At 45.0% G+C, this 19461-nt stretch overlaps 1 protein-coding gene across 11 annotated transcripts in view; it reads left to right on the forward strand.

Annotated features, from left to right (window-relative positions):
• The window catches only part of ep400 (E1A binding protein p400), a 244722-nt gene that overhangs the window by 215106 nt on the left and 10155 nt on the right, over nt 1-19461 (forward strand). For 10 of the 11 annotated variants that reach the window (XM_072240806.1, XM_072240814.1, XM_072240808.1 and 7 more), the window contains 5 exons: nt 1904-2052; nt 3470-3574; nt 7554-7749; nt 15576-15736; nt 17693-17848. In XM_072240806.1, coding sequence (XP_072096907.1) covers nt 1904-2052; nt 3470-3574; nt 7554-7749; nt 15576-15736; nt 17693-17848 — 767 coding nt within the window. The remainder of the gene's footprint in view (nt 1-1903; nt 2053-3469; nt 3575-7553; nt 7750-15575; nt 15737-17692; nt 17849-19461) is intronic. The other variant, XM_072240809.1, reaches the window with a different exon arrangement.

A 19461-nucleotide genomic window follows, 5' to 3' on the forward strand; every position in this document is an offset into this window, starting at 1 on the left:
AGTTAGATACTTTATTGATCCCAAAGGAAATTACAGTGTCACAGTAGCATTACAAGTGCACAGATATACAAATATTAGAAGAGAAGTAAGAAAGAATGAAAATAAGTTACCTCAGACAGTCTAACAGGAGGGGGTCACCACTTCCCCAGCTATAGGTTGACTCATTATAGAGACTACTGGCCGAGGGTAAGAGTGACCTTGTATGGCACTCTTTGGAGCAGCACAGTTGGCTTAGTCTGTTACTGAAAGTGCTCCTCTGTTCAACCAAGGTGGCATGAAGAGGGTGAGAAACATTGTCCAGAATTGCCAGGATTTTCTGTAGGGTCCAGTGTGTCTAATTTGACTCCTATAACAGAGCCAGCTCCAGCATACCAACTCATAGAAGATTGTACTGGCGACAACAGACTAGTAGAACATGTAAAGAAGAGGCCTGCATACTTCAAATGACCTCAGTCTCCTCAGGAAGTAGAGGTGACTCTGGCCCTTCTTGTACACAGCCTCTGTGTTAGTGCTGCATTCATCTTTCATCCAGGTACTTGTAGGTCTTCACCATATCCATGTCCTCACCATCAATAGTAACAGGGAGCAGTGCAGGCTTAGACTTCCTGAATTCCGTCTCCTTTGTCTCACTGATGTTGGACTGCAGATGATTCAGCTTGCAGCATTTGACAAAATCCTCCACCGGGGCCCTGTACTCATCCTCCTGTCCTCCCTTTATATACCCAACTATTGCTGAGTCATCAGAAAATTTCTGTGGGTGACATGACTGTGTTGTCCGAGGTATACAGGGTAAACAGGAAGGGAGCTAATACAGTCGCCTGTGGGTCTCAGTGCTGCCTATGACCATGTCTGATATACAGGTCTGAAGCCGCATAAACTGTAGTCTGCTGGTCAGATTGTCCATTATCCAGGATAACAATGGAAGTGCCAATCTGCATTGAATGGAGCTTCCCCCCCCCCCCCGCCCAACAATGAGGGTTGTATGGTATTCAAGGCACTTGAGAAAACAACAAACATGATCCTCACAGTGCTGCCCTGCTTATCCAAATGGGAGTAGGCTGTGTTCAGCATGTAGATGACAGCATTGTTGACTCCAATGTACTCCTGGTAGGCAAACTGCAGAGGATGTAGCATCCTAGCTGTCTTGATATGCAAGCCAAGGTAGTGCAATATGGAGAGCAAGCTGTTGCCCATGCAGCAGGCTCCCTTCTCCACGCAGCAGCTGATGAACCCAAAAGAATGGCAGAGACCAATACATTTTGGTACCAGCGGCTTTGCAGAAGTTGCCAGTCAGCATTGAACTCAACGTAGGACCACCTTAAGGACTCAAGCTCCGGATTTTTGCTTTGTGGTTTACTCCCAAAACCTTCCCCATGATGGGTATAGCCACAAGAAAGCAGGGGTTTGAGGTCAGAGTTTACCTTGTCATCAAAGAGCTGCCAACTATGGCTGACGAGCCCAACTGCCCTAAGCGACTGGTTTTAAGGCACCAGTAACCCACATTTGCCCCTTCTGTCATTAGAAATGGTTCTGCCAAGTTTAGTGACTAAGCCACACGTGAAGGCCAGGAGCTGGACTTGGTTGTCAGAGGCTTTTTGAGATGCGCACCGTTGGGACCATTTAATAAGTAATGGGAGCTTATTCCCACTGCCTCCCCTGACACGCAACGTTAAGGATCCATATTGCAATGTAGCGCTGCCAAAAAAAAAAGTTCCACGACATATGGTACACCAATGATATTAAACCTGATTCTGGTCTTTCTTTAAAGGTTAACTTAAGGACTGGCATTTAAGCCAACAGTTTGGCTTTGTGTGTTACCTCTGGCTACTTTAATAAAGCTCTCAGACACCTGAGATCGTCATCAGCTCAACTTGATGATTTGTTCATCCATTTTCATCTTCAGCCACAGGCATCCAGCTGACCACAGGAAAACCCATTCCTCAAGCACAGATTCAGCTCTTCAGACAGCCACAGACTGCTCCCGTGCAAGTCCAGCAAATCCAGCCCCAGTCTCAACCCTCAGCACAGCTGAAGGGAGTCCAAAAAGTGCCGGTAAGATTAAAGCCAGAACTATATATGAGAAACACACACAAAATGCTGGAGGTACTCAGCAGGTCAGGCAGATCTATGGAAATGAATAAACAGTCGACATTTTGGGCTGAGACCCTTCATCAGGACTTGATGAAAGACCTCTGCCTCTTGGCCTGAAATGTCGACTGTTTATTCATTTCCATAGATGCAGCCTGACCTGCTGAGTACCTCCAGCATTTTGTATGTGTTGCACTGAATTTCCAGCATCTGCAGAATCTCTTGTGTGTACTATATTTGAGAAAGAGTCTTATACCGCACTTGTGTGAGAGAGGCGTGTTGGTTGTCCTAGAAGGAGAAGGAATTGCAGATGACTATGTGACTGGTATTTAGTCATCAGTGGGTAACATTCTTGCCTCAGTATCAGAAGGTTAAGGTTTCTTGTTCAGTCTTCAGAGTTTAAAAAAAAAGCCCAGGATGTTACTCCCTGGACTGAAGGGACACTACTCCAGCATGGAGTGCCATCTTTCAGGTTCACCATGAATCAAGCTCCATCTGCCTTCTAATTAGGTTGTCCAGTAAATAAACATGGACTTCTTCCTCATCCAACTTTCTGGCAATGTTTATCCCTCAAGTCAGTTTCCTTGAAGAACTCGCTTGCAAAAACCCTATTGATAATGAGATTCTGAAATAAAAGTGGAAAAACATCCCACAAGTCAGCTACCATCTGTGAAGAGAGGAGTAGTCAGTATTTCATTAAAACTAATGAAACAGCAATGGTTTTGTGTGTTCCCTCTTTCTCTCGCTCTCTCTCTCTCTCTCTCTCTCTCTCTCTCTCTCTCTCTCTCTCTCTTCCCCCCCCTCTCTCCCCCCCCTTCCTCCTTCCCTCCTCCTCTTCCTGCTCTGGCTCTACCCTTCACGCTCTACCCCTTGCCCCCACTTCTCTTCCACTCTCTGCCCCTCTCTCCCTCCCCCTCTGTGTGTGTGTGTGTGTGTGTCCCTTTCGCACTCTACAAGCATTGTTGACAGTATTTTCTATTCTGATTTGACTATTATTGGTACTTTGCTCAGTGTTTGACATTGTTCGCAAATTGTCTGCTCCATCTCAAATTGTGTATTTGAGACTGTACCTTGGAAAGTGCTTGTGTAGTTGTAACTTATTTTGGGACATCTGAGTGTAGTTAGTTCTGCTTCAAAGTTCTTCTTAGTTACTTCTACAGCATCTTGTCTGGATCTTAGATAATGTACATTTAGTTCTGTATACATTTTTAATTTCCACTTGCAAATAATAGTGACATCGCAACTATCCCCAATATTGATCGGTATTAAGTCAGAAATGCCCAGCTGAGCTACGTTTCCTTTGTTGTGTCGAGGATGTGGATTTCTTATTATTCATTAGGACACTCTTGGATGTATCTGACTTGTATATTTCATTTGTTAGGATCATGTCTTAAAACTCAAACAGAAACAGCAGCAGTTGGCTCAGGTGACGCAGAGGAGCGCTGTCCTCACCAGTCCCGTAACCAATCTTCCAGTCGCCCGCATTGTAAGTTATACCCACCTTAAAAGTTTCTTCTGTGAATGTAGTTCACTATTTGAACAGACTGTGGAAGCATCTACTAACCCATTTTCATCAGCAAGAACTTCAGTAAATTATCTATGCAAATATCAGAATCGGATTTAATATCAGCGGCATATGTCATGAAATTAGTTGACGTCACAGCAGCTGTACAATGCAATACATGATAATAGAGAAAAAAACTGTAAATTGCACTGAATATATAAAATAGTTAAATTAGTGAGAAAACAAAAATTTTAAAAAATATCGAGGTTGTTGTGTTCATGGGTTCAATGTCCATTCAGAAATCGGATGGCAGATGGAAAGAAGCTGTTTCTAAATTGTTAATTGTGTCTCTTCAGGCTCTTGTACCTCCTCCCTGATGGTAGCAATAAGAACAAGGCATAGGTTGGTCGGTAGGAGTCCTTAATGATGGATGCCACCTTTTTGAGGCATCGCTCCTTGAAGATGTCTTCGATACTATAGAGATTAGTGCCCATGACGGAGCTGCCTAAGTTTACAACTCTGCAGCTCACTTCAATCCTGTGCAGTAGTCCACTCATACCAGACAGTGATGCAGCCAGTCAGAATGCTCTCCACAGTACACAGACAAGGTTAGATCCTCAGAAATGTTGACACCAGGAATTTGAAATTTAATTGTCTTTGTAATGAGATATATTTGTAATGAGATATGAGTGTCCACTGCATTCACTGATGTTGCTGCTTTAGGACTCTCAAATTACTGACTACATTCAAAAGGCTGCATGTGGACTGTGAACAGCAAACCACTGAACAAAGAGAGCAGCGAGACAGTGAATTTGAGCTTCTGATCAGAATCAGGCTTATTATCAATAACTTATGTCAGGATGTTTGTTATTTTATTTATTATATATCACTAAGGTGCCTAAGACTTTTGCACAAAACTCTAGTAATTTTACGTATTGCACTGTACTGCTCCTGCTGCTGAAAAAAAAATTCATGTCAGGCGTGAGTAAAGATAAACCTAATTCTGATATGGGTCTTTGTTGTGGACTGAGAATGGGAAGGGGGAAGGGAGAGTGGAGGGTGTGGGAAACACCAATTTATTCAGTAAGTTGATTTTGTAATAAGGGCTACAGTGGTGCTAGAAAGTTTGCGAACCCTGTAGAATTTTCTCCATTTCTTCATAAATATGACCTAAAATGTGATCAATTCTTTGTGCAAGTCCTAAAACTAGATAAAGAGAATCTAATTAAATAAATAACACAAAAAAGCATTATACTTGTTTATTTATTAAGAAAATTGATCCAGTATTACATGTATTTGTTGGAAAAAGTATGTGAACCATTGCTTTCAGTAACTGGTTTGATCCACTTGTACAGCAATAACTTTGAGCAAATTATTCTGATAACTCTTGATCAGTCCTACACATAATCTTGGAGGAATTTTAGGCCATTCCTCCTTACAAAACTGCTTCAACTCTAGGATATTGGTGGGCTTCCTTGCATGATCTGCTTGCTTCAGGTCTTTCCACAACATTTCTATAGCATTAGCATCTGGACTTTGAACTGGCCATCCCAAAACACATATTTTCTTCTTTTTAATCCATTCTGTTATTGATTTACTCTTGTATTTTGGATCATTGTGTTGTTTATTATTCAACTTCTATTAAGTTTCAGGTGATGGATTGCTACTCTGACATTCACCTGTAAAATGTCTTGATACAATTTTGAATTCATTGTTCCTTCAACAATTGAAAGTTGTCCAGTTCCTGAGGCTGTAAAGCAGGCCCAACCCATGGTGCTCCTTTCGCCATGCTTCACAATTGGAATGAGGTTTTGGTGTTGGTGTGCAGTGCCTTTTTTCCTCCAAACATAGCAATGTGCATTTCTGCCAAAGAGTTCAACTTGTGTTTCATCTGTCCACAGAGCATTGTCTCAGAAGAGTTGTAGAACATTCAGATGGTCTCTTGCAAACTTGACACATGCAGCAATGTTTTGTTTTTGGAGAGCAGCGGTTTCCTCTGTGGTGTCCTTCCATGAACACCATTCTTGTTCAGTGTTTTTCTTATAGTGGACACATGAACAGAGACTTTAACGAGTTCTGGAGGTTTCTGCAGGTTTTTTACCATTATTCTTGGGTTCTTCTTCACCTTCCTCAGCTTTGCACATTGTACTCTTGGTGTGATCTTTGCAGGACACCCATTCATGGGAGAGTAGAGTTTCTGAGTTTCCTCCATTTATAGACAATTTCTCTTACTGTGGGCTGATGAACATTCGGGTCTTTAGAAATGATTTTGTAGCCTTTTCCAGCTTCATGCATCTCTGCAATTCTTCTTCTATGGTCTTCTGAAAGTTGTTTTGATTGAGGCATGGTGCTCATAAACAGATCTTTCTTGAGAAGAACAGGCTCTGTCAGTAACCTGACTTCCTGTGTCTTTTTTATAGGACAGGGCACCTCTTCAACGTTCACCTCCAGTCTCACCTTATTGATTAGAACACCTGTCTCCAAATAGCTTTTGTAGAAAGCATTGCCTCAGAGGTTCACATACTTCTTCCAACAAATACATGCGATATTGGATCATTTTTCTCAGTAAATAAATGAACATGTATAATGTTTTTTCTGCGATTTATTTAATTAGGTTCTCTTTACCTAGTTTTAGGACTTGCGTGAAGAATCTGATCACATTTGAGGTCGCATTTATGCAGAAATAGAGGAAATTCTACAGGGTTCACAAACTTTCTAGCACCACTGTAACCTGTAATCCAACACCGGCACAACTGATTGTACTGAGTGCTGTATTTTCTTGCTGATTGTAAAATTTGCAGCAAAGCTGAGCTAAAAATGCTCAAAGTGAAAGGAAGTCCAGTTGTCTATCTTTTAATGACACATCTCTAGGTGCTCGGTAGAGTTGGGGGGCACGCCTTCAAAAAACGATGCCTTAGGAAATCAGCATCCATTATTAAGGGCCCTATCACCTAGGACATGCCGTCTTCTCATTGCTATCATCAAGGAGGAGGTACAGGAGCTTGAAGACACTCAACGGTTCAGGAACAGCTTCTTCCCTCCACCATTAGAATGGTCAATGAACCCATGAACACAATTTCACTTTTTTATTGCTCTCTTTTTGCACTACTTATTCATTTTAATCTTTTATGTATTTTTATTATTGTAATTTATATTTACAAGTTGAGTCTGTGATAAAGAAGGCAAATGCAATGTTGGCATTTATTTCAAGGGGAATAGAACATAAAAGCAAGGAGATAATGCTGAGCCTTTATAAAATGCTTGTCAGAACACACTTGGAGTATTGTCAACAGTTTTGGGCCCATATCTCAGAAAAGATATGTTGTCATTGGAGGGAATCCAGAGGATGGTTCCAGGAATGAAGGGGTTAACGTGAGGTGCGTTTGACAGCTTTGAGCCTGTACTCACTGGAATTTAGAAGAATGCAGGGGAATCTCATTGAAATCTACTGCATGCTGAAAGGACTAGATAGGGTGGATGTGGCGAGGATGTTTCATATGGTGCGGGTATCCAGAACTAGAGGGCACAGCCTCAAAATTGAGGGGTGACCCTTTAGAACAGAGGTAAGGAGGAATTTTTTTAGCCAGAGAGTAGTAAATCTGTGGAATGTTCTGTCACAGACTGCGATAGAAACCAAGTCCATGTATATAGTTAAAGTGGAAGTTGATCGTTTCCTGATTGGTCAGGGCATCAAAGGATATGGCAAGAAAGCAGGTGTATGGGGCTGAGTGGTATCCGGCGTCAGCCATGATGGAATGGTAGAGCAAACTCAATAGGCTGAATGACCTAATTCTGTATCTTATGGTTTTGCGTATTGCAATGCACTGCTGCTGCAAAGCAACAGATTTCTCAACATATGCCAGTGATTTTAAACCTGATTCTGATTTTGATTTAGTGTTGCTGGGCATTGTGTGGCTTCCTCTGTGAAATTTTTTTTTCATCTTTCTCTTGCCTTCCCCAGGCCAGAGTTTCCACATCACAGCTTCAAGCACAAGGGCAAATTCAGGCACAGCCGACACCGACTGCGCAAGTCACCCTGACAAAGCCACCAGTTGTGTCTGTCCCCACAGCGGTAGTGTCTTCGGGTGTGACAACCCTTCCTGTTACTGTGGCTGGAATTAGCATGGCTATTGGGCAGCCCCAGAAAGGAACAGCAGGTAATTAATAACCAGTTTTTTGGCAAATGTAAGTCATTTCATCTAGCTGCATCTAAAGTAACGTTCACTTGTTCAAATTCGAGTCATAGAAAAGTACAGCTCGGAAACAGGCTCTTCAGCCCATCTAGTCCATGCCGAAACCATTTAAGCTGCTATTCCCATCATCTTCCACCCGGACCATAGCTCTCCGTACCCCTACCATCAATGTACCTATCCATACTTCTTAAACATTGAAATTGAGCTCACATGAGATGAGGCTGAGTACAGGGCTACGGTAGGAAACTTTGTCACATGGTGTGAGCAGAATTATCTGCAGCTTAATGTGAAAAAGACTAAGGAGCTGGTGGTAGACCTGAGGAGAGCTAAGGTACCGGTGACCCCTGTTTCCATCCAGGGGGTCAGGGTGGACATGGTGGAGGATTACAAATACCTGGGGATACGAATTGACAATAAACTGGACTGGTCAAAGAACACTGAGGCTGTCTACAAGAAGGGTCAGAGCCGTCTCTATTTCCTGAGGAGACTGAGGTCCTTTAATATCTGCGGGACGATGCTGAGGATGTTCTACGAGTCTGTGGTGGCCAGTGCTATCATGTTTGAAGTTGTGTGCTGGGGCAGCAGGCTGAGGGTAGCAGACACCAACAGAATCAACAAACTCATTGGTAAGGCCAGTGATGTTGTGGGGATGGAACTGGACTCTCTGATGGTGGTGTCTGAAAAGAGGGTGCTGTCTAAGTTGCATGCCATCTTGGTCAATGTCTCCCATCCATTACATAATGTACTGGGTGGGCACAGGAGTACATTCAGCCAGAGACTCATTCCACCGAGATGCAGCATAGAGCGTCATAGGAAGTCATTCCTGCCTGTGGCCATCAGACTTTACAACTCCTCCCTTGGAGGGTCAGACACCCTGAGCCAATAGGCTGGTCCTGGACTTATTTCATAATTTACTGGCATAATTTACATATTACTATTTAACTATTTATGGTTCTATTACTATTTATTATTTATGGTGTAACTAACGAAAACCAATTTCCCCCGTGATCAATAAAGTATGACTATGACTATGTACCACTTGCACTGGCAGCTCTCACCACCCTCTGAGTGAAGAAGTTTCCCCTCATGTTTGCCTTAAACTTTTCACCCTTAACCCATGACTTCTAGTTGCAGTTCCACCCAACCTCAGTAGAAAAAACCTGTTTGCATTTACCGTCTATGCCCCTCATAATTTTGTATACCTTTATCAAATCTCTCAATCTTCTACATTCCAAGGAATAAAGTCCCAACCTATTCAATCTTTCCTTATAACTCAGATCCTTCAGTCCCAAATACATCCTTATAAATTTTCTCTGTACACTAACAAGTTTACTTATATCTTTCCTGTAGGTAAGTGACCAAAACTGCACACAATACTCCAAATTAAGCCTCACCACCATCTTATATAACTTCAACATAACATCCCACCTCTTGTATTCAGTACAAATTGATTGAGAAATTTAATACACTGATGGATAGTGAGAGGTGATGCAGCTAATATTTCCACTGCCTTAGTGTTCCAGTAACCTGAATTCAGCGCTTTGTGTGTGTTGGTCAAGATTTCCAGCATCTGACACATGAACTGACACATACTGTGATCTGCTCTACATTGTGCATGGTGTGATACTGCAGTTGAAGCGATCTGCCTAAATGGCCTTCAAGCTGAAGTTTTCACTATCTCAATATACGTGTTGGAATTGTTTTATTATTGTGGCAGTTCTGTCAGTAAAACTTGGTGCATGATAGCTTATTGGTTAGTGCAACACTATTACAGCTCAGGGCATTAGAGTTCAGAGTTCATGACTGGCGTCCTCTGTAAGAAGTCTCTGTACGTCCTTCCTGAGGAACGCATGGATTTTCTTCAAGTGCTCTGGTGTCCTCCTTCAGTCCAAAAACATAGTGGTAGGTTAATTGGTCATTGTAAATGGTCCAGTGATTAGGTTAGGGTTAAATCGGAATTGTCAGGGGTTCCTGGGCAGTGCAACTCGAAGGACAGGAGGGATCTATTCCACTTTGTATCTCAAAATAAATAAACAAGAACATAGAACAGTATAGCACAGTACTTCGGTCCATAATGTTGTTCTGACCCTGTACCTACTGGAAGATCAATCTAACCCCTCCCTCCCACAGAAGAACAGTAAGTGTCAGCTCTTGTCTGGAAATCTTTGAATCCCTGTGAATGAAGAGGTTCTAGGTGACCTGGTGAATGGAACCAGATCTTTATCTCACACTCTGGGTCGTCCATTGATCTAGGATGACCTCTCTTTATCCCACCTCCAAACTGGGTAGTGGTCAGAAGAATGGAGGGATTATCTTACAGGCTGTCTCCAACACATCTTTGGGTGTGTTAGTTGCTAACACAAGTTTCACTGTAGGTTTCGATGTACATGTGATAAATAAATCTGAATCTGATTATCAATGTCCAATTATCATTGTGGGTAATATATTGTATGTCCACAATAATATCAAAAAAACTGTGAAACCACCCAGCTCTCCACACTATTCAGAGAGAGTTAGAGACAAAGTTGGCATTAAAGTAGCATAGCAGTTAGCATGACGCTATTGCAGTTCAGCATCGGAGTTAAATACCAGCATGCTGTCTAAGGAGTCTCTGTACGTCCTTCCCATCGAATATGTGGGTTTTCTCTGGGTGCTCCGGTTTTTTCCTACAGTCCAAAGATGTACTGGTTAGTAGGTCAATTGGTCATTTTTAGTTGTCCTGTGATTAGGCTAGGGTTAAATTGGAATTGTTAGGAGTTGCTGGGTGATGCAGCTTGAAGGGGAAAAGGGCCTTTTCCTCACTGTTATCTCTAAATAAATACACTACTGAGCAGAAGTCTAGGGTGCCTTTGAATTTTGCATACTACTATAGTAATTTTATGTATTGCACTTGTAACTCTTGCTTCGCCTAGCGGCTTAATATAGGGGGTGATAACCCCCAGCCTGGCCAAACTTAAGAAATCTCGTTTGGGTTGACGCTGCGCGATGTGTCCCCTGTTACAAATCAGGGAGGTTGTTCCTGCCTGTGGCCATCGAACTTTGCAGCTCCTCCCGTGGAGGGTCAGACATCCTGAGCCAATAGCCTGGTCCTGGACTTACTTTCCACCTGGCATAGTTTGCATTTTGTTGTTTGATTGTTTGTGGTTTTTGTATTGCTATATTTATGCTCTATTCTTGGTTGGTGCGGCTGTAACGAAACCCAATTTCCCTTGGGATCAATAAAGTATATTTATCTATCTACAAATCAGTACCCAGAAATAACAAACCGTACACAATATGCGATTAAATGATTAAACTTTATAACTCTTATTTTGACTATATGGTTAGTAGAGAAATGAAATAAAAGAAGAAAAAGGGCCCAATATTATTAAACAGTCTGTGCGCAAAGTTGGAGTTCACTGATAAGCCAATTGTTCACCATCGACCTTCGATCGTCGCTGCCTTTGGACCCTCACTCCGAGTCCACCCCGTCCATTTGCATCTTCTCTCCTCATCTCTCTCTCTCTGGCAAAAACCCGCAAAATCAACTGTTGCAGATTCACAAGACAGAGCAACAAAATCCTGATTGGCGAACATGCATACCATAGTCCTGTTATCTCCAGCCATAACCCAAACATTGCTGCTACAGAGAAACCGTTACTTCAGCAGTGAACATTACAGAGAAGCCATTACAGTGCGTTACACTCTCTCCCCACCAAATTTAGTCATGTCCTTATGACATTGAGATAATTTGCCAACCCTTCCTACAAAACACAAAGCCCAATCCAGGTGCAAAAGGCAGTGACATAGCTCTCCAAAACGGTAAAGATCACACCCTGTTCCCCTGGCACTACATAGGCCAACCTATCTGGTGGTCTCCTAATTCTCTGGAGACCTCCGTACCTCCTCACCTAACTCTTCAGGCTCAGACGCTACTGGGGATACTTCTCTACCTGGCAAGGCCTCTCCTGACCTGTCACTTGTGCCCCCCTGCAACTCGGAGCCCTCTGTCCCATGTCCAGGTCCCGCTTTCTCTCTTTCAAGGTCCTGCTGTAACCCAGGCTGCCCACAGATAGCTCCCCGCCCCCCTGCTTCACCTGATTCAGCGGGAGAAGGGTCGGGAGTCTCTTCCTTAGTCACTGGGGAGTTAGCGAAAGGCAGCATATACCACACATCCAGGTCCTCATCCTCCGAATCAGTATCCCTCTCAGGGGTGGGAGTCAGCCTAACCTCACCCACTGTGGGCCCTGCAGTCGCCCCGCATTTTCGCAGAGTCCTCTTACTAGGTGTAGGCTCCAAGTTGAGCTCTGGGTCTACCTGCACCTCTTGTCCCAGGGGCAGCAGGTGGTTCCGATGGAGAATCTTGACATGCCCATTCCCATCCTCTGGTTTCACCCGGAAAACTGGTAAGTTTGGCATCTGACTCTCCACCACATAGGGTGTGGCCGCCCAGCGGTCAGCCAACTTGTGCTTTCCAGGTAGCCCCAAATTCCTTATGAGGACTCGGTCTCCCGGCAGGAGTTGGGAGAGCCTCACTTTTTGATCTTCCCCAGAACTCAATTCCGGCTGCTGATTTGTCTTCAGAGCAGTCAGGTTACAATAAACTTGGGGGATGGCGTCATCAGAAGCCCCCATTTGATCCACCACTTGATCCTGCCTTTCCTTTTCTTCTGCCTTCACGGTGATGGCAGACTGACACATGGCCTTCACCCCAGGTACAGGAACGCTCTCCCACTCCTCATCCCTGTCCAGTCCCTCATGCACCTATTGGGACAAAGCATCCGCATCAATGTTCCAGCTCCCCGGCTGGTACTTCAGGCTGAAATTGTAGGCAGACAACGCTGCCAACCACCGATTGCCTGTGGCATCCAGTTTCGCCGAGGTCAGGATATAAGTTTAGGGGATTGTTGTCTGTCCTCACCTCAAACTTGGCCCCGTAGGGACAGTCACTCAGCTTATCCACCACCGCCCATTTCAACGGCAGGAATTCCAACTTGTGCATGGGACAGATTCTCTCGGATGGCGACAGACTCCGGCTGTCAAACGCCACAGGCCTCAACCCGGTGCCCTAATCCTGATACAGGATGCTCCCTAAACCCTCTCAGCTGGCATCTGTGTGCAGTACATACGGTAATCGGGGGTCCGCAAAAGCCAGCGCCTGGGTCAGCAGCTCCTTCAGCGACTGAAAGGCCTCCTCACATTTTACATCCCACCTCTGTCCAAAGGGCTCCAATCGGTTAAGATACCCTCCACCCTCTTGTCCTTTTCTCCCCCTCCCTTGCTTCCCCAAGGGAGGGTAACCACACAGAAGCTGATTCAACGGGTGACTCACTTTGGCGTAGACCTTCATGAATCTCCGATAATAACCAGAGAACCTGAGGAACAAGCACAGAGCGCTCACAGTCTGGGGCCTTGGCGAAGTGGTCACCGCTTCTATCTCAATCGGGTCTGTAGGTACTCCTGCTGTGAGATTATGTGTCCGACATAGCTAACAGACGTTTTGCAGAACTGGCACTTGTCCTGGGAAAGTTTTACCCCTTCAGCTTTCAGGCGGCCGAGCACCTTCAGTAGCCTCACTTCGTGTTCTTCCAAGGTGGATCCAAATGCTATGAGGTCATCCAAATACACCAACACCTCAAGCAAGTTCATATCTCCCACCGTCTTCTCCATAACCCCCTGGAAGCTTGCAGGGGCTCCCGATATGCCCTGGGGCATCCTTTTGAACTGGAAGAATTCCAGGGGACATATAAAGGCCATCTTCTCTTTGTTGGCCTCACATAGGGACCTGGTAATATCCACTCCTCAAATCCAGCACACTGAACCACTTCGCACCACTCAGAAAAGCCAGCGCGTCTTCGACCCTCAGGACCGTATACTGGTCAGGAATGGTGCGCCTGTTCAGAGTCCTATAGTCCACACACATGCGTACCTTCCCATTCTTCTTCCAGGCCACTACTATTAGGGACACGTAGGGGCTTCAGGACTCCGTGATGATCCCAGCTTCCTTCAACTTACACAAATACTGCCGCACATCTTCCGCGTCTGCAGGGGCCAGTCTGCGACCTCTCTAAACGGGGTGTCCTCGGTCACCCGGATAGTGTGACGCGCGCTCTTGGAACAACCCACATCAAACTCACCAATGGAAAAGACACCTTCCAGCTTCAACATTTTCTCTACCAGCCTCCTTTTCCAACCCGGCGGCACCGGGGAGTCCCTGAAGTTGAATAGCTCAGCAGTCAACTTTCCCTGCCTTTTCCAATAGTTTCTCCCTGGCGTGCCTCACAGGGGCGCTAGACATTACCGTCACTGGGAACAAGTGCGCCAGGGGCATCCCCCACTTGAAGGTGATCTCCCCCTTCGTAGTGTTCCTGACGATCACTGCCATCCTGCTCGCCTGTACTACCGAGGGCTTCTGCAATTCGGGCCTCACCAGTACCCCAGCAGGAAACCCTGACTCCCCCTTGTGGTTGTCCGGAGTGTCCACTAAGAGGGCTTCACCCTCAGGCACTCCGGGAAATTTTGGGGGTCCTCATCACTCTCGCTACTTCCCCGAGCCATACCACCATTGGCTTCGACTGGGTGAACCACACAGTCCCTCATTTAAATTCAGTATCCGGCCCAATGCTACCACGCGCTTCCTTAAAAGCAGCCCGAAACACCAGGTGCATGGACAATGTCCCCAAAAAGCTCTCACTAACCTTCTCCTTGCAGGCCCCCGTGAGCCTCCTCACAAGAGGGGTGTTGGTCCCCACCAGAATTGAAACACCGCCCTTCTCAACAGGGTCCGGACAAACCAGCTCCACTGTATCAAGAACCTCAGACACTCCCACATTGGCCTCCGAGAACTCCAGTTTCACTGACAAATAACCGTCGTATGGATAATCACCAGCACTCCTCTGCCACCTGTTCCGCACCCCTCCCGTGGCACTCCACGTTGACAAATATAGTACCTTGCAAAAGTCTTAGGCACCCTAGCTGAACCTGTGTGTCTAAGATTTTTGCCCAGTACTGTAAATAAATAAATTTCTGTTAATGGCAGTAGAAATGGTTACCAAAATTTAGGATTATTATCAGAATAAAAGAACACACTGTTCTAATGACGTAGAATATGGAGGTGGAATCAGAATTTGTTGTTCCTCTCAAAATATCAAGTTGGGGTACGTTATGGGTCTGAACAGGGCAAGTAGAGAGATTTCCTTTGGCTATTTGCTCCTCCCAGCCCTGTTCGTAATCTGTACATGTTCAAGATTGTTTATTGTTATTATTCAGTACTCGAGTGTAAAAGAGAACAAAATGGTTGTTACTCCGGATCTGATTTTTAAAAAACACTCTAAATAACACGATTGAAGTCTCACAAACATGAGAAAACCTGAAGATGGTGGAAATCCAAAGCAACACACACAAGATGCTGGAGGATCTCAGCAGGCCAGGCATCATCTATGGACTGTCTTGATGAAGGGTGTCGGCCTAAGACGTCAACTGTTTATGCTTTTCCCAAGACGCTGCCTGGCCCACTGAGTTCCTCCACCATTTTGTGGATGATCCTGCAGATCAGGAAGTCTAGAGTAACACATAAAATCCTGGAGTTTTGATGAAGGGTCTCAGCTCAAAACGTTGACTGTTTATTCATTTCCATAGATGCTGCCTGATGAGCTGAGGATATTGTAAAGCGCTGCCAGTGTGTCCTTGCTGTTAGCACTCGGGGGGTGGGAGGTATAGACAATGGTGATGAACACAACAGTGAACTCCATGAGCAGACAACGTAGCCACCGTTCAACTGCATGATGCTTGATGTCTCACTTTTGCTTCAGCAGGAGGGCAGACGGTGGTGAAGGCCGCCATACCATCACACTTCTCGCAGATGCATGTGCAGCAGATTCTGAAGCTCAAACAGCAGCAGAAAGCAGGCCAGTCGCAGGTAACGCAGGGGCAAGCTGCCATCCAGGCTGCTGCAATTGCAGCACAGCAGAAGGTAGGATCCACTTATCCAGCTTATGAAACTGTTGAAGGGAATGGGGGGGGGGGGGTGGCTAGAGCTCATTTTGTGTTCATGTCACACTAAAACAAATCCAAAAGGATGGCAGGTCACATGAATTCCTAAGTGGAGAATGGAATCTCCTTTTTTGTCCCACCTTATGGAAAACCAAACACACTGTATCTACCCTCTTGATTATGCCCTCAAATCTTTGTGACATACTTCACCCCACTGTCCCTTTACTTCCCTCCAACCACCTTCAACTATATCCCTCAAATGTTGGCCATTTCTGTCCTGGGAGAAACAAGTTTCTGGCTGTCCACTCTTATCATCTTGTACATTTTTATCAAGTCACCAAACTCAGCAACTTAGACAAGCATGGTTGCAGAGAGAAAGACCATAAGACGTAGAAGCAGAATTAGGCAATTTGGCCTATCGAGTCTGCTCCACCATTCCATCAGGCCCAGAGCCATCAAACAATCCTCATACATTAACGCAAACACGAGGAAATCTGCAGATGCTGGATATTCAAGCCACGCACACAAAGAATGCTGGTGAATGCAGCAGGCCAGGCAGCATCTATTGGAAGAGGTACAGTCGACGTTTCGGGCCTAACTGAAAGAAGAGATAGTGAGAGATTTGAAAGTGGGAGGGGGATACGTCTATCCCATTCCCATTCTGATATGTCTATCCACAGCCTCCTCTACTGTCAAGATGAAGCCACACTCGGGTTGGAGAAACAACACCTTATATTCCGTCTGGGTAACCTCCAACCTGATGGCATGAATATTGACTTCTCTAACTTCTGTTAATGTCCCACCTCCCCTTCATACCCTATCCCTTATTTATTTATCTATTATTATTTTTTGGTGCATGGCCAAGTGGTTAGGGTGTTGGGCTCACGATCTGAAGGTCGTGGGTTCGAGTCTCAGCCAAGGCAGCGTGTTTTGTCTTTGAGCAAGGCACTTAACCACACACTGCTTCAGTCCACCCAGCTGAAAATGGGTACCGGCAAATGCTGGGGGTTAACCTCGCGATAGACTGGTGTCCTATACGGGACGGAGTCTCGTACTCTCTGTCGCTTCACGCCACAGAAACCGGCATAAGCACCAGCCTGATGGGCCATAAGGCTCAGGACAGACTTTAACTTTAACTAATTACTTTTTTCCCCTTTTTTTCTCCCTCTGTCCTTCTCACTATAGTGGGCTCCCCTTCCCCTTTCTTTCTCCCTAGGCCTCCCGACCCATGATCCTCTCCCTTCTCCAGCCTTGTATCTGTTTTGCCAATCAACTTTCCAGTTCTTAGCCCCATTCCTCCCCCTCCTGTCTTCTATCATTTTGGATCTCCCCCTCCCCCTCCCATTTTCAAATCTCTTACTAGCTCTTCTTTCAGTTAGTGTTGACAAAGGGTCCCGGCCCGAAACATCGACTGTACCTTTTCCAATAGATGCTGCCTGGCCTGCTGCGTTCACCAGCAATTTTTGTGTGTGTTGCTGATACATTAACCCTCTCATTCCTGGAATCATTCTCGTGAACCTCCTCTAGACCCTTTCCAATGCCAGCACATCTTTTCTTAGGTAAAGGGCCCAAAACTGCTCATGGTACTCTGAGTGTGCTCTGACCTCCAAAAGGGAGTGGACAGTTCTGGCCAAAGACCATTACATACATTCCCTCCCCACAACCTGTCCCTTCTCATTTCTCTTTCCCTGCCAATGAGGCTGCGGAATGTTTCTTTGTTTCTTTCTTGGGGATTGGAGTATGGGGGAGGGAGTGTGGGGAGAAGGCGGGGGGGGGGCTCTAGATGCAGTTTCCTATTCTTTGCTTTTGGTGAACCTTTGATCGTCAAGGCGTGTTGTGTTTAGTATCGGCCTTTAAACCGTGCTTGACCCCACTCTGAGGAAGGATGTACAGGGATGATTAGGGGTAACACCTGTGATTTGTACCCCCGTTTTAGATAACACAACAAGTTACAGTGCAATCGCAACAGCAGCAACAGCAGCAGAAGGTTACTTACACCACCAGCCAGCTTCAGTCAGGAATGAAGCCACAGTTCCTGGGCGCTCAGGCTCAGAAGCAGACAGGACCACAGCAGATGCAGGCACAGATTCAGGTAACTGATTACAGTTCAGAGTACATTTACTGTCAATGTATAACCTTGTACACATTATACGACCTTGAGATTCATCTCCTAGCAGGCAGCCACCTAACAAAGAAACCCAAAAGTGGCCATAAGAGGACCATCAAACACCCAATATGCAGAGAAAAGATTAAGAAAAAAAACAAATCATGCAGACAATAACCACAACCAAACAGTGATCTGAACTGAAGTCCACAAAGAGAGTCTGTTCACAGAACCTTAGCTCAGCACAGAGCTGAGTAAATGTTGTGTAGCCGCAAACTGAGCCAGCCCATCCCTCGCCTCGGCCCCCTACACCCTGACCTTTTCTTTCTGGCCCGGCACCTGAATCGTTGTCCAAACATCGGATTCATTCACTTTGATATGCTCTGGGGCCTAGTCCCCACTGCCTTGATTTGGCCCGTACCTGACCTTTCAATTCAGCCCACTGCTTAAATTGTCATCCAAACGTTGGGTTCAGTCACTTTGGTGCGCTGTTTGGACGATGATAAGTCTGTTAAGTCGGTTATGATAGTCACATGTACCAAGATACAAAGAAAAGCCTTGTCTTGCACATTGTTCATACAGATCAAATCATCGAGCCAAAATGAAGTAAAGTAATAAGAATGAACTGTGAAAGCTTCCGAGAAAGTACAGTGCAGATAAGCGATAACGTGCACGATCATATTGAGGTAGATAGTGCATCTTAACATGGGACATCAGAGTTCAGTTCCAGCTTCCTCTGGAAGAGGTTTGTATATCTATCCTGTGAGCATATGGGTTTCCTCAAGTGCTCTGGTTTCTTCCCACAGTCTGTAGGCGTATCGGTTAGTAGGTTAATTGGTCCTGTGATTAGGCTCAGGTTAAATAGTTGTGTTGCTGGATGCTGTGGCTGGTTGTTTGGAAGGGCCTATTGCACGCTCTAATTCTAACTAACTAACTAGATGGATATTTAAATAAATTGCATGCCAGGGTCATAATGAGGTAGATTGTGAGGCCAAGACTCTGTTTATTGTACAACGGATCCATTCCAGAGTCTGATAACAGGTGGGTTGGAAGCTGTCCTTGAGCCTGGTGGTGTTAATGGATGGATAATTCAGGGAGCTGGTTCCCACCAGCGCAGTCTGAGAATTTCTGTACAACTTATGTAACCTACAATTGCATCAGAATCTTACCATCGGTAAAAATGCCACTGGGACCAAGAAGCTGTTGCAAAAAGCCATTGTCTTTTCAGAAAGGGAATCCCTCTTTTTCCAAGGGGATTTGAGTTCCTCTCACACCCTTAAGCTTTTCGAGTTCAATACTCATCCCTCCTGCAGGCAGTCAAGGCAAAACACTGGTGACTACGTTGTGTTAGTTCATTTTCCTTAAGGCCACTTTCCGTTCCTTATTACTTTTAAAGTTCAAAGTAAACTTACCTAAGTATATATATGTCACCATACACAATCTGAGATTCATTTTCTTGTGGGCATACTCAATAAATCCATTATCGAATCACTGAAAGACCTCACCAACTTGGGCATTCAACTTGTGTGCGAAAGACGACAAACTGTGCAAATACAAAAAGAAAGAATAACATAAATGAATAAGCAACAAATGTTGATAAA

Source organism: Mobula birostris, chromosome 22, assembly GCF_030028105.1.
Source record: "Mobula birostris isolate sMobBir1 chromosome 22, sMobBir1.hap1, whole genome shotgun sequence".
NCBI classification, from domain to species: Eukaryota; Metazoa; Chordata; class Chondrichthyes; order Myliobatiformes; family Myliobatidae; genus Mobula; species Mobula birostris.